The sequence below is a fragment of the Eleutherodactylus coqui genome, chromosome 1 (assembly GCF_035609145.1).
Source record: "Eleutherodactylus coqui strain aEleCoq1 chromosome 1, aEleCoq1.hap1, whole genome shotgun sequence".
NCBI lineage: Eukaryota > Metazoa > Chordata > Amphibia > Anura > Eleutherodactylidae > Eleutherodactylus > Eleutherodactylus coqui.
In genome coordinates, this window is record NC_089837.1 from 225,882,350 (window position 1) to 225,898,314 (window position 15,965).

Below are 15,965 nucleotides of genomic sequence, written 5' to 3' on the forward strand. Positions count from 1 at the left end.
TCAGCCCGTGGTAATAAAATCCTAGAATCCCCCACAGCTGCCATATTGACGGCTCTCCAGTCTTCACCTCCCGATGCAGGGAGCCAGCGATGACGTCTCCAAGAAAAGGGCCACATAACCGATGTAGCCAATCACCTGCTTCCTTCAGCCGGTGAATAGCTGTGGCACTTATGTTACCCCGTTTTAGGAAGTGAAGTTCAGCAGGTACTAGAGGGCCGGTGAGATGCGGGGAAGAGTGGAAGGCCGCCTGCAGACAGCCGGGTCAGATCCGGCTACGTGAATTCTCTCAGCGGGACCCGAGCGCCTGCAGAGAGCACCGCGGACTCATCTGCTCCCACAGCTCCGGCTCTTTTATGTACCGGCTGCTGGGCAGCCGGCACATGCGCAGAGCAAAGTCGGCGGCCGGTGAGTGACGTTTCTGTGCGGGGCTCTGCGAGTCCAGCACAGAATTAGAGCATGCCACGGTTTGTTTGCTGCGTGTGATTTCGCGCAGACAAACCGCGGCCGTCTGCATAGGATTGCGTGCTGTAATGCAATCCCATGCAGGTATCCAGGGGCAGAAATTCTGCGGGGAATCCCGCCGCTGAATTTCCACCTGTCTGCAGCAGCCGACGGGTGAGCATGAATCCTGTTATTTTATTGCCACAGGCTAAAGGCATTTTTGATTATGTCCCAGGATAACCCCTTATGACCCCTAGCTGCCACGGCAAATCATTGGCTTCCCACAATTGCATTGTGGAAGGTCAATAGGGTGACAGGGGTCCTATGTCTGTTAACCAATTAGATGTTGCAGGTTGTATGCTATATAATACAGCTAGTTCCCACAAGTGACGGGCTGGGGGGGGGCACATCTCTTGTGCCCGCACCATTTGCAATATCTCCTCAGTGTGAATAGTGTCTAGTAAATGCTGGACTTATTGTAATACATTCCATTTATCTTCCCTCCTAGGATCCAGCGGAGTTCGTCCAACCGGCTCCGGCACAATCTCTGATTCCTTCAAAGAGAGATTAGTATTCCACCAGGAGCTTAACCGGGGAAGTTACGGCACAGTCATGAAGGCCGAAGATACTTTAACCCACCGAAAATTTGCGGTTAAGATTATCAGCAAGACGGCCCTACGAGCTCAAGGGAAGGAGAAGTACATCATCGTGGAGAAGCAAGTTCTACAGCTGGCATCCGGAAGCCCTTTCCTTGTGCATGCAGACTTTGCCATCCAGACCAAGGTATAACTGTGACTACCTTGTATTAGCGAATGTCATACACTACAGGCTTCACTGGCAGGGACATATAAGATAGTCATAGGGCCACATAACAAAGGTCAGAAATTGTCCCCTTCCAGCCAGAATAGCAATAGTTCTAATCCTACCTTGAGGAAAGTCATTTCCTGCCACATAATTCTCTGCATTAGGGGTTAAACACATGGGCAGGTATTAGTCCTGTTAGTCAGCTGTGACAGTCACGGCCGTGTAATGGAACAAAACGAAAACATTGATTTCTATGGCTTTATTCTCACTAGCAGGATTCTCGCCTGTTCATAGTACGGGGGAGAATAGATAGGACTTGCTGTATGTTTCCTGCTGTTTTTTGAAACTCCTGCGCCATGGTGTGGAGATCAAACAGCCCGAGAAGAAAAAAAACAGCAACCTGTTAATGCGCAGTACGCTCCGTAGTGGTGAGCGTAGTTGCCCATATGGCTGTGTGAAGCCGCCTTAGTGTCACCTACATATATTTTCACCCCTTCTGCCATACACATGTAGTATATAAACTTTTTATGACATAGGCCATTTTCCTCCACCAGAGTGACCATAAATTATAAATCCTTCAAGAGTACTGATTTTGGTGCTATAGTTCCAAATTTAGTGTTTTCTATAGCACCAAAAAATCCTGCATTGTTTTTCCAATCTTATCAACTGGCTTTTTTTAAGCCAAAACCTTGGAAGCTCAGAGCAGAAAAAGAGCTGTAAGAAAACCTTCCTTAGCGCACTGTATGGCATAGTGCCTATAGGGTTACAGTGCGACATACATGACGTGTTGGCGCCCTTTCTGTGTAAGGGTTTATTTACATGAGCATATATCAGCCGGCGTTTTCACGGCCCGCAGATATACGCTTCCATCTGAGCAGTCCCCTCCTTCCCTTTCCCTCATTGGCTCTCTGCCTCTCTGCCCCTTTTCTCCCCTCCGAGCGATTTGCTCCCGCCACTTGTCCATAGCCAGCAATGGGAATGGGTGGGACAGAGTAGAGCTTACCTCCGCTCACCCCGCCCCCTCCCATTGCAAACCACGGAGTGAAGGAGAAATGCAGAGAGCCGGTGAGGGGAGGAAAGGGGGGGACTGCTCAGATGGGAGCGTATATCGGCTGGTCGATATACGCTCGTGTAAATAAGCCCTAACAAGGGTTTGTACTGCTGCTCTTTTCTACGTGTTGGAGGGTATGAATTACACTGATGTATACTTAATGTGCTTTAGTAAAGAAACTAATAGGATTCATGTGGCCAATCAGATACCGGCATGCTGTATTGCCATAGCCTATGATCGCTATAGTAAGCCATAAGACATGGCAGGAGAGAAGTCCTGCCATGCCTTATCGTAGCGATTTGCAGTCCTGCAGTAAAAGTCCCTCAGAGGGACACAAATAGTGTAAAAAAAAAGAGAAAAATAAAATACAAAATATAAAAAAGTAAAAAAAACTGTTAAACCCCCTTTTTTATGCTTTTTCTCATATTAGCATAAAAAAATTTAAAAAAATTTAAAATACCACGTTTGGTATCGACGTGTCCGTAATGATGCGTACAATACATTGAATGCCCGTATTGTCCTGCACGGAAAAAAGCGTTTAAAAAATGCTAAACAACTGAGGCAAAAAACACAATAAAAGTGATTTAAAAAAATGTGTGTACCCCTAAATGGTACCAATAAAAACTACAGCTCGTCTTGCAAAAAAAAAGACCATCCATGGAAAAATAAAAAAGTTATAGCTCTTTGAATGTAGTAATTTTAGAAAAAAATAAAAATTTCCAAAAAAAGGGTTTTTATTATGGAAAAGTGGAAAAACCTAAAAAAATATATAATAATTTTGGTATTGTTGTAACCGTACTGTCCCACAGAAAAAAATGTATTGTGTCATTTATACTGCAGAATTAATGCTTTAAAAAAAATGCCAGAATTGATGCGGTTTTTCTCCCTACGATCATTAAAAAAATAATAAAAGTTTTACAATATAGTCTATGTACCCAAAAATGGTACCAGTAAAAACTACAGTTCACCACGCAAAAAACAAGCCCTTATTCGGCCGCGTCAACGGAAAAATAAAAAGTTATGGCTTTTGAGAAATGGAGATGAAAAAATACCAAAAATCATTTGGTCCTCAACGCCAAAATAGGCCTTGTCCTTAAGGGGTTAAGCATCTCCTAGCGTATTGCACACACATTTGCGCACGCCCCATAGACTTCTGTGCATACACAAGTAGAACATTTTGCAGCTTTTTTTGCGCACATAAAATACGGAAATGTGTACAAACCGATTGAAGTCAATGGGTGCTATTGTCTGCAGAATGTGCATGGAGATTTTGCACTTACAAACATCCCAGTGACGTCGCCCTTCGACCTTGATATAGTTCTTGCACTCTGGCTGTCAGGACAGTGTCCGGGATATGGGGGTCCCTGATATATCCCGCAACCCCTGTCCCTGCCTACTTGCCCCCCTGGGCTAACCCCCAGGGCGACAACTGGGCGGCGGTCCCTACCCTCACTAGGGAAGCGGGACACGGGAAGACAAACAGACACTGAAGACAAACAACGGTAGAACGGTCAGACAATCCGGGTCGGCAACAGGAGGGTACGCAGTACAGGGGGGTCAGGCAAAAACGTAGTCAAGGTCCAAAAGCAGAGGTCAAGAAAGCCGGGGTCACAAACAGGAGTCAAAAGAATACGCGGGTGCAGCTGGAAGACCAAACTAACACTGGCAAGGCCTGAGAGGAAAACACACCTATTTAAATGCTGTCAGCGCTCCCGCCCCAGAAGCTGATTGGGGCGGGGAGCCTGACAGCAGCAGGGCTAATCAGGGCGGTGCTGGGGGCACGCCCCCAGTCTCACTGCACAGACAGTTACCAGGGAAGCCAGCCTGGTAGTCAAGCGACTAGAAGCACCAGCTGCCTCCCTAGCAACCCGGCGGCGACCAGTCTTACAGCGGCCCGGGGAGATCACAAGAACCGGGGTACCTCTGCGCCGTGCTCCTGTACCCCGGGTGGCCGGACCGGTGGTGCGGGCACGGCGGCCCCGAGAGTTGCCGGTTCTGACAGTACCCCCCCTTCTACGGGGGGACACCGGACCCCCATGGCCAGGTGCGGGCTTAAGCGGGAAAGCCCTGTGGAATGCCTGGACTAGGCGTGGCGCATGAACGTCCCTGGCAGGGACCCACGTCCTATCCTCAGGGCCAAATCCTCTCCAGTGGACCAGGTACTGCAGCACACCTCTAACCCGTCGGGCATCCACCAGCCTTTCTACTTCATACTCCAGTTCCCCCTGTACCAGAGAAGGAGGAGGCGGGTTCTGGGTGGGTAGAACTGGAGTCACATACTTCTTAAGTAAGCTTTTGTGAAACACCTTGTGGACCTTCCAGGGGTCAGGAAGTGCCAACTTATATGACACCGGGTTGATGACCTGAGAAACAGTAAATGGGCCAATGAACCGAGGAGCAAGTTTCAGGGAGGGAACCTTGAGTCTCAGATTCTTGGAGGACAACAAAACTTGCTCCCCGACTACAAAAGGTGCAGAGATGGTACATCTTTTATTTGCGTATTTACGCAGTTTCTCTTGGGAACCCTGAAGGTTCTTACGAACCTGGGCCCAAACTGTGCACAGTTCCTCAGAGGATATGTCGGCGGCCGGATTGTTCGAGACCACAGGAGTGGAAAGCGAGAACCGGGGATGAAACCCATAGTTACAAAAAAAAGGTGACAATTGGGTCGACGAGTTAACATGGTTGTTGATAGCAAATTCGGCGAGAGGTAAGTAGTTGGCCCACTGATACTGGTTATCAGAGACAAACAGTCGCAGATACTGGATAAGTTCTTGGTTCATTCGTTCCGTTTGTCCGTTACTCTCGGGATGGAAAGCGGAGGAGAAGGACAAATTTACGTTTAGATTTCTACAGAAGGCTCGCCAGAAGCGAGCGACGAACTGAACCCCTCTATCTGACACAATGTCCTCGGGGATCCCATGTAACCGAACAATCTCCTTGATGAACATTTCAGACAGAAGTTTGGCGTTAGGCAACTTGCAAAGCGGAACAAAATGTGACATTTTAGAGAAACGGTCTACTATTACCCAGATGACCGTATTCCCCAGCGAGGATGGCAGATCAGTAATAAAATCCATGGACAAATGGGACCATGGCCTGGACGGAATGGGCAAGGGAAGAAGAGGACCCTCAGGACGTCTCCTGAGATTCTTCCCCCTTGCGCAAACCGGGCACGCGGACACAAATACCCGTACCTCCTTGGCCATGTGCGGCCACCAATAGAGTCTGGATACTAACTCCAGCGTACCCCTGATGCCGGGGTGTCCAGCTAGGACAGAAGCGTGTGTCTCCTCTAACACTTTCAATCTCAGTGACGATGGGACAAATAATTTGCCTTCCGGAAGGGCTTCAGGAGCAGATTGTTGAGCGGCGTGAATGAGAGGTGAAAGGTCGGAGGAGACAGCAGCGAGGACCACCCCAGGGGAGAGAATGCTCTCAGGCTCCGGCTCGGCAGGTTCCGGAGAACCAAAGCTCCTAGACAGGGCATCAGCCTTGACATTCTTAGAACCGGGTCTATAGGTAACCACAAAATTGAACCGAGAGAAGAACAAGGCCCAGCGGGCTTGCCGAGCATTTAACCTCTTAGCGGAATCTAGATAGGTGAGGTTTTTATGGTCTGTGAGTACCGTGATCTGGTGATGGGCTCCTTCCAAAAAATGCCTCCACTCTTCGAAAGCCCACTTAATCGCCAGCAATTCCCGGTTGCCTATATCATAGTTCCGTTCGGTGGAAGAAAACTTCCTAGAAAAATAGGCACACGGTCTAAGGTTGGTGAGAGTGGAGGGACCTTGGGACAGTACCGCTCCCACACCAAACTCAGAGGCATCTACTTCCACCAAAAAAGGGCTGGACAGATCTGGTTGTACTAGGACAGGTGCAGAAGAGAACGCCGCCTTTAGGGTATCGAAGGCCCTCAGAGCCTCAGAAGACCAGGTCCTCACATCTGCCCCCTTTCTGGTGAGGTCCGTTAGAGGTTTAGCCACCACGGAGAAGTCTTTGATGAATTTGCGATAGTAGTTGGCGAAGCCGAGGAAGCGTTGAAGGGCTTTCAACGACCCTGGCTGGGCCCACTCCGTGATGGCTTTCACCTTTTCAGGATCCATCTGGAAGTCGCATGGCGTGATGATATACCCCAAAAATGATATCTTTTGTACCCCGAACACACATTTCTCGAGTTTAGCAAACAGCTTGTTATGTCTGAGTCGAGCTAGTACAGTCTGAACGTGAGTATGGTGACTTGGCAAGTCGGAGGAAAAAATCAAAATGTCGTCTAGATATACAACCACGAACACCCCCATGATATCCTGAAACACTGAGTTCATGTACCCCTGAAAAATGGCGGGGGCGTTACACAATCCAAAAGGCATAACTAGGTATTCAAAATGCCCGAGGGGCGTATTGAAGGCGGTTTTCCACTCATCCCCCTCCCGAATGCGGATGAGGTTGTATGCTCCCCTGAGATCAAGTTTAGAAAACCATCGGGCACCAGCGACCTGGTTGAGGAGGTCAGGAATGAGTGGAAGGGCATACTGGTTTCGTACTGTGATTTTGTTTAGCTCTCTATAGTCAATACAGGGCCGGAGGCCCCCATCCTTCTTCTCAACGAAGAAAAACCCGGCACCCACCGGGGATTCTGAGGGCCGGATGTGCCCCTTGGCCAGGCTGTCCTGGATATAGTCCCTCATGGATTCTCTCTCAGGAACCGTAACGTTATAAATGCGGCCCTTAGGAAGTTTGGCCCCAGGAATCAAGTCTATTTTACAGTCCCATTCCCTATGAGGGGGCAGAGCTTCAGATAATTGTTTGGAGAACACGTCAGAAAACTCGGAGAGGTAATCTGGTAGGGGGGTCCCCTCGCAGGTGGAGATTCCCACCTTCACAGCACAAAGGTGGTTGGCACAGCGGGGACCCCACTTTACCAGTTCCAACGTGTCCCAATTTACTACCGGGTTGTGCTCCCGGAGCCAGGGGAGGCCTAGGACGACGTCCACAGACAAATCTCTCATCACTAGAAAGGTGCAGGTTTCCACGTGTAAGGCTCCTATCGTAAACCTTACTTCAGGGGTAACCAGATGAACCACCCCTGCTTGCAATGGGGTGGAGTCCACTCCTGAAACCAGAATCGGGGTCTCTAAACGTAAAAAAACCCCGGACAGTTGAGCAACGAAATTAAAGTTAACGAAATTCGCCGCAGCCCCAGAATCAACAAAGGCTTGCCCAGTACGGTGGAAAGCATGAAATTCTAGGGTGCAAGGCAATAACATTTTGGATAACACAGGGAGTACCTTAGCTCCTAGACAGTCCTCCCGACAACTGCCTAGGAGCGGGAGTTTTCCTGCCTTGGCTTCTTAGTGCAGGTGGCAATGCGGTGACCCGGCTCCCCACAGTAGAAGCAAAGATTCTTCTTCAGGCGATATTCCCGTCGCTGCTTGGGGTTCATGGCTCCCAGTTCCATGGGCTCGGTGGTGGGAAGTGAGAGAGTCAGGTCAGTAGAAGAAGTGGGCGTGGGGAGTGGAGTGGCCCGAGCGGCGTGTCGGCCCCTCAAACGTCGGTCGGCCCGAATAGCAAGCGTCATGGCTTGCTCCAGGGTTCTAGGCTCTGGGTGGGCCACAAGTAGGTCCTTGAGACCCTCAGACAGACCGGTCAAAAATAAGTCTTTTAGGGCGGCATCGTTCCACCCGGATTCCGTACAATGTTGACGGAATTGGGAACAGTAGTCCTCCGCCATTTTACCACCCTGGCGCAGGGCCAGAAGTTTGGAGACTGCGTAGCCCGCCCGGTCGGGTTCGTCATAAATTTGACCCAGGGCGGAAAAAAAAGCGTCAAGGGATAGTCGGGCTGGAGAGCCTGCTGGTAGCGAGAAAGCCCAATTTTGGGGGTCCCCCCTCAGGCGGGTAATTACAATTCCCACTTTCTGATATTCAGTACCAGAGGAGTGGGGTCGGAGATCAAAGTAGAGCTTGCAGCTCTCTCTAAATGCAAAGAACTGACCTCTCTCTCCAGAGAAGCAGTCCGGCAGCGTGGCTCGGGGTTCTGACATAGTCCCGGGAGCGGAAGGGGGCTGCATGGGACCTGCAGCCGCCACTTGTTCCTGTAGCTGCATGCGGGCGGTTAGGTCCTGGACAAGGTTAGTAAGGACCTGGACCTGGTTCGCTAACGCAGCCACGGCCTCCATCGAGGGATTCAAAGTAGCCGGGCGGATGCACGAGTCTGACCTACCTTCGGCCAGTGTTACTGTCAGGACAGTGTCCGGGATATGGGGGTCCCTGATATATCCCGCAACCCCTGTCCCTGCCTACTTGCCCCCCTGGGCTAACCCCCAGGGCGACAACTGGGCGGCGGTCCCTACCCTCACTAGGGAAGCGGGACACGGGAAGACAAACAGACACTGAAGACAAACAACGGTAGAACGGTCAGACAATCCGGGTCGGCAACAGGAGGGTACGCAGTACAGGGGGGTCAGGCAAAAACGTAGTCAAGGTCCAAAAGCAGAGGTCAAGAAAGCCGGGGTCACAAACAGGAGTCAAAAGAATACGTGGGTGCAGCTGGAAGACCAAACTAACACTGGCAAGGCCTGAGAGGAAAACACACCTATTTAAATGCTGTCAGCGCTCCCGCCCCAGAAGCTGATTGGGGCGGGGAGCCTGACAGCAGCAGGGCTAATCAGGGCGGTGCTGGGGGCACGCCCCCAGTCTCACTGCACAGACAGTTACCAGGGAAGCCAGCCTGGTAGTCAAGCGACTAGAAGCACCAGCTGCCTCCCTAGCAACCCGGCGGCGACCAGTCTTACAGCGGCCCGGGGAGATCACAAGAACCGGGGTACCTCTGCGCCGTGCTCCTGTACCCCGGGTGGCCGGACCGGTGGTGCGGGCACGGCGGCCCCGAGAGTTGCCGGTTCTGACACTGGCTACTTGCTGTGAGTGTCTGCCCCTTTTGTACATTATATACTTTATATATTTGCAATGTGTATATGGATGATTATATTTAAGCGTATCTACAGTATGGCTTTAGGCGCACATGTCATTTAATCATACTGCAACTCATTTATTATGTACATTCATATATTAGATTAACGCCTTATGGACGCGGCCTTCTTTTTCCATTTTTCTTTCCCCCCCCCCTTTAAAAAATCCTAACTCTTTTATTTAACCATTGACATAGGTGTCTGGGGGCTTGTTTTTTGCGGAACAAGTTTTAGTTTTCAATGTAGTGGAAGACATTTAGAAACTTCTAAGTGGAGTGAAATGAAAAAAAGAACAAAATTCCGCCATCTTTGGGTGCGTCTTGTTTCTACAGCGTACACTGCAACAAGAATGACATAACTTTATTCTATGGGTCAGTACAATTACTACGATAACAAATATATATATAAAGTTGGGCAATGGCTCATTTTTTGCAGGACTCCTGTAGTTTTTATTGGTGCCATTTTGGAGTGCTACAGCTTTTTTTATTACATTTTTTCTTGGAAAGGAGGTGACCGGAAAAAAAAGCGCAATTCTGGCGGGTTTTTTTTTTAATGACGATGTTCCCGTTGTGGGGAAAATAATGCATTACTTTCATAGATCTGACTTTTATGAATGCAGCAATACCAAATATGTTTTTTTGTTTTATTATTTGGATTATTTTACTATAAATATAGCAAAGGGTTTCTTTTTTAACTTTTATTACTTTTTTTTAAATAAATAATTAATAAATCTTTTTTAGATACGTTTTTGCAGTTTTTTCTTCCCCATTTCTTTGATCATACCATAGCATTACATTATACCATGACCTGACAGGCAATCTGTCAAGCCACGTAACAGGCATTGCTTGATAGGCAATCTGCAATGGAAACCTGGGGTTAAGGTCTCCCAAATAAGCATAGTTTGGTAATCATAGGGGGAAAACTCAGTCCAATAAACAGAACCCCTATTCAAAAAGGTTTTCTGACCTTTCAAAAACTTGTCCCAGAGTAGGAAATTACATTAAAAACAAAGTCATTTTTCAGCCTTCCACTGCGCCTCCAGTCTGGTGCTGCCAACCCACTTCCCTATGTTCTGAGCCCCAGAGAAACAAGAAGCTATGACGTAACATTCATTACTCACATGACCACTGAGGCCAGCGATTGGCTATAGCGGCCATGTGAGCGATGAATGTTATGTCATTGCTTCCTGTTTCAGCGGGTACTCAGAGCAGAGAGGAATGGGTCAGCGGTGCCAGACCAGAGGGGCAGTAGAAGGGTGAACAGTGGCTAGTTTATGCCATGCACAGCTCTGGGGGAGTCTTTTTTACAGCATTAATGCGTGACACAGTTATTATTTGCACAGTGTACCACGGGTCATCATTAGCACTAAAACACAGCACTTAGTATTTCCATATCACTGTATGGTGGGCCCTCAGAATCAGTTATACCAGTGGGCCTTAGGTACCAAAGTCCGACACTGATGGCCAACCTTCAATCATTCTAGTAACTGGCAGGGAGTACAACAGTGAGATAACTAATGATTGGAGAGTAATAACATCATCTAAGTTTGTTGGCATTTGCTTAAGTAGCTAGTTTTAAATAACTGTACTTGTCTAGACTGTGTAATGAATCTATGTAGAAATATATTAGGGGTCAATACATCTCTCTCATCATCTGTTTATACCCTGGACTGTGACTGTAACAAGGGAACATCCTCTATGTCTAGAGGTAAGAAGGTTTCTACACCAACATAGAAGGGGTTCTTTACTGTAAGAGCAGTGAGACTATGTAACTCTCTGCCTGAGGACGTGGTGATGGTGAATTCACTAAAGGAATTCAAGAGGGGCCTGAACACGTTTCTTGAGTGTAACTATATTACATGTTTTAGTCTATGTTATAGTCATTGATAACTTCAGAATGGTTGATGATCCCGGAATATATACTGATTGCCAGACTTGGAGTAGGAAAATCCTTTTTTTTCTAAAAAGAGAAAGATTGGCTTATACCCCATTGTTTTGTTTTTTTTGCCTTCCTCTGGATCAGCATTGGGGCTAATAGGCTAAGCTGGATGGACACAAGTCTTTTTTCAGCCTAACGTTACTATGTTACTAATAAAATGTGCGCAGGGTGATTTGGTAATGTGACATATCGGTCCTATATTGCAGAAGAATGTTCTATTTGGATTGGAGTTCGTGAGCTGCGGCGACCTCTTCGACCTTCTACTGAGGAAGGGGAGACTTGACCTCACCAGTTCCAGGTGAAACTAGAGTACATTGTACATATATGAGATGTGTAACACTAAAGAATAACATTTCCATGAGCTGCCTGTCTTATTTTTGGGATATAATACTCTTTTTTTCCTTTTGAAGATTCTATGGCGCCGAACTTGTTTGTGGGATCCAGTTCTTGCACCGTAAAGGAGTCATCCACAGGTAATGGCTTTCTAACTACTCACTTCTTAAAGGGGCCTCTCATGAATATAACCCTTATCCAAATACCCTGTTAAGGCATATGGTTGTCTGTCTGAGAAGGACCCAACCTGCCGTGCATTAAATGGTCATGCTCTAAAGCCAGATTTTCCCTGAAGAGTCCAAAACATCAGGCTAGACTTGTCTTCTCATGGTGATAACAGCTGATTACCAGCAGTTAGAGAAGATGGGCCTATGCTTGTGATTAGCTGCCATTCAAAAGGGATTCACTTCATGAGACAACCTCCTAATTCCAATGTGAATTTATCACATAATATTATAAGCTGAACACTAACTTTATATCCACATTTTTTATCTTGCAGAGACCTCAAGCTGGAGAACATCTTGCTAACTGATACTGGCCATGTTAAGATCACGGATTTCGGACTTTCGCTTGTCAACATGCATGGAGGCCGAACATCCATTGGTGTAGCTGGTACAGTAGGTTATATCGCTCCGGAGGTAAGAAGAGAACTTTACTCCTTTTTTTAAAATTGTACTAATAATTTGCATGGAGGACTATGGGAGAGGGTGTAATAATCTGATATAGAGAGCGATATATCAGTATGGTCAATACAAGATGTCGCTCTACTAGTACTAGTTCTCTTCTTTATTGCAGATGCAGGCCAATAAAGAGTACAACGCTGCTATTGACTGGTATGCGTTTGGTGTCATCCTAAATGAAATGCTGACCGGCGAGTGTGATTATGATCCTACACTCCTACGTGGGATTTCGTACAGTGCTAGAAGCATCATTGAAAAGGTCAGTATGTTCCTGTTATAAGGGTTTAATACTAGGGGTTACACAACGTTAATAGTAGCTGACAATGTATAAGAGATGTACTGATGACGGTTTTAAACATACACATTTTATCCCAATCACCAACCTCCTAAAATGAGAGCAATAGATGCCCATTCATGGAGAACAGCATTCAGGGAGTAGTAATTGCTTTTGTCCGTACTGCGCCCAGATCCCAGGTTGCAGTTACTAAATTCTAGATACATTTCTAATTTTTAGCTCCTCCAGAAGGATCCTGCCCGGCGCCTAGGACTACATGGGAACATCAGAGGACATCGCTTCTTCCGGTACATCGATTGGCACTCCTTGGAAAGACTGAAAGTGACTCCACCATACATCCCTGAAGTAAGTGACACTCATCCCACCTTCCAAGAAGCCAAGCTGGATGACATTGAAGAAGCAGAGGCCAGTGTATCTCTACCACCAGATACACAGACCAGGTACCCCGGGTTTTCGTTTGTCAACTGGAAAACCCTCAGCAAGACACCTGCTGAATAAGATCATGGGAGGAAGCCGAGAACCGCAGCCTCTACAAGACCATCTGGAGAAGACCAGAAGATCCGATGGCCAGCAGTCACCCTGGACCCCTGTATGGAGAAGCCAGCAGATCCACCCAGCTGCTGGTGGTAAGTAAGCACTATACCATCTGCGCTACACGTCATAGGCATGTGGAACACTTTTCCATCTTACCGGTAAATGACTTTCCCCATGCTCAGGATAGCAATAGCTTCTAGTGCTGTCTTGGGCAGAGGGAAAATACACAGGTGTGTGATGGCCGGCTATGAAGGGGTGAAGAGGAGGCCGGATTTTTTTTTAACACCTAAACACATGCCTATGACTATTGTACAATTACCGGTAATTGCATTTCCTCATCCTTATGATAGTTCTATCATGAGTGATAAGGAAAAAGGTGTGAGATGGCCGGCTATTAAGGGGTAAGGAGGAGGCCGGATTTTTTTCCCCACAGATACCTGCTCCACAATATCTTACTGGGGTTGAAGATTCCTGGAGAAAACCCAAGGAGAAGCCAGCAGATCCACCCAGCAGCTGGCGGTAAGTATGGCTTATAACATCTGCGCTACAAGTCATAGGCATGTATAAGATATTTTTTACTTGCTGGTAAATGACTTTCCCCATGCTTACAATAGCAATAGCTTCTAGTGCTGTCTTGGGCAGAGGGGAAATACCCAGGTGTGTGATGGCCGGCTATGAAGGGGTGAAGAGGAGGCCGGATTTTTTTTTTAGCCTAACACCTAAACACATGCCTATGACTATTGTACATTTACCGGTAATAACATTTCCTCATCCTTATGATAGTTCTATCATGGGTGATAAGGAAAAAGGTGTGAGATGGCCGGCTATTAAGGGGTAAGGAGGAGGCCGGATTTTTTTTTCCCACAGATACCAGTTCCACAATGTCATCAGAGCAAACTGTGCGCCCTCTAGAGGACCATCCAGAGAAGACCAGAAGATCCGATGGCCAGCATTTACCACAGACACCTGTATGGAAGAAGACCCCATTACTCTAAAGGCACCTCACTGGGGTTAAAGATTGCTTGAGAAAACCTAAGGAGAAGCCAGCAGTGCCACCCTGCAGCTGGCGGTAGGTATGGTTTATAACATCTGCACTACAAGTCATAGGCATGTATAACCTATTTTTTTTCACTTACCAGTAAATGACTTTCCCCATGCTTACGATAGCAATAGCTTCTAGTGCTGTCTTGGGCAGAGGGGAAATACACAGGTGTGTGATGGCCGGCTATGAAGGGGTGAAGAGGAGGCCGGATTTTTTTTTCTTTTAGCCTAACACCTAAACACATGCCTATGACTATTGTACATTTACTGGTAATAACATTTCCTCATCCTTATGATAGTTCTATCATGGGTGATAAGGAAAAAGGTGTGAGATGACCGGCTATTAAGGGGTAAGAAGGATGCTGCTGCAGGCCCCAATGAGAACAATGGGCAATCTGATGCGAGGATTTGCCCAAAGATAGGACCGCTACGATTTGTTTTTCCGCATCGCACCGCAGAAAACAAAAAAATCGCTCATTTGTATGACCCCATTCTAAAGAATGGGGTTCATATTCATGCGAGATATGTGTGTCTCGCAACGCACAAATCTTGCACGAGTTGCTCAGACGTGTGAAAACGGCCTTACAGCAGAAAAAAATCTTCAGTATTAGTTAGGCATTCTAAAATGCTGTGGATTTTCACCATAAAATTTATTCATTGCAATACAATGAGTAAATCCCGCTTTGAAAATCTGCACCAAAATTCACATCAAAGTCCACTTGGGGATTTTGGTGTGGATTTTCTCCTTGATTTACTCTTAGCATGCACCCTTAATTGTGGCCCTTGTCCACCAGCTAGTCATACTAATGGGTGGAGGATGTCAGATATTAAGAGATGTAGGAAGCCAATTGTTTTCTGTTTAATTAACCGCACTGTTATTTCTTCTACATAGATGACAGGAACACCTTGACGAGGTGCGACACATCAGGATGGCCAAAGAAGAGTCCATGCAGTAGTAGGGTCAACAGACACAATCCATAGAGGAGTTCCACATGAGGAGCATCCGGCTAAACCATTTACTGACCGCTGGCGTGACTGACTATATGGAGCAATTCTGATGGACGGAACGTTGTGGATTTATCTATAATTACACTGAAGATGTGGTTTATATGGAATGTTATTATATGTGGTCAGGTTTATGGAATGTATTATACCATAATGTACATCTAGTCTAGGGCTACATGGCGCCTGTGACTACATCACAGTTTGCATGGCCAATGTTGTTGGGTAACCCTAAACTTATTGTTTTGTATCATTAATAATAAATGATTATTAATAAATATTAGTGTTGTGTATTATTTCATACATTAGGTGATAGATTTACTGTTATTTTCCTGGTGTCAGACCTTAATGGCCTATTTGTAGCGTATTGTAGGTCATCAACGTTTGTCTTTAGTGCTGCATCACCTTCAAAGCTTCTCCCTGCACAGCGGCGCTTCCTGCACAGGGAGGGCTAGAGGCGCCGCTGTTCACGGAACAACTGGGAAGAGGATGCAGCACTAAAGCAGTGCTAAGCAGCATTGCAGTGCCTGTAATGTCAGGACCTGTGGGCCCCTTGTAAGACCCGTTAGGGCCAAAACAGACAAACGCGATTTCTTCATGTTTTGCAAGTGTGAAAATCATGGCAGCAAAATATGACCATTGATTTTAATGGTTTCGTCGTGACTTGCAGGATTTTCACACATTAATACTATGCGCGAGTAAACAGAGGACTTGCCCTATCTTTTGCGCACGTAGAAAAACTAAAGGGCAGAACCTATCTTTATGCTTTTTTTTTTTTTTAAACTGTGTTCAATAGCGCAACATTTGAATGGTAAAAAAGAAAAGGAATTGTGACTGGTTTATGCGCTAATAAGCTTCGTAGTGGTAAGCGTATTTGCA

General features: G+C 46.8%; 1 protein-coding gene and 1 long non-coding RNA gene across 2 annotated transcripts; both read left to right on the plus strand.

Moving 5' to 3' along the window:
- The first annotated feature begins 876 nt into the window (after positions 1-876).
- Positions 877-12,343, plus strand: LOC136578825 (protein kinase C delta type-like). Its single transcript, XM_066579035.1, has 5 exons — positions 877-1,224; positions 11,408-11,499; positions 11,612-11,674; positions 12,034-12,146; positions 12,330-12,343. The coding sequence occupies exons 1-5, from the start codon at positions 1,054-1,056 to the stop codon at positions 12,341-12,343; spliced, it is 453 nt and encodes a 150-aa protein (XP_066435132.1). The 5' UTR covers positions 877-1,053.
- A 42-nt stretch (positions 12,344-12,385) lies between these two features.
- LOC136611440 (uncharacterized) lies at positions 12,386-13,165 on the plus strand. The gene is made up of 3 exons (XR_010790270.1): positions 12,386-12,473; positions 12,729-12,854; positions 12,937-13,165. It is a non-coding gene; the product is annotated as an uncharacterized lncRNA (long non-coding RNA).
- Positions 13,166-15,965: the final 2,800 nt, after the last annotated feature.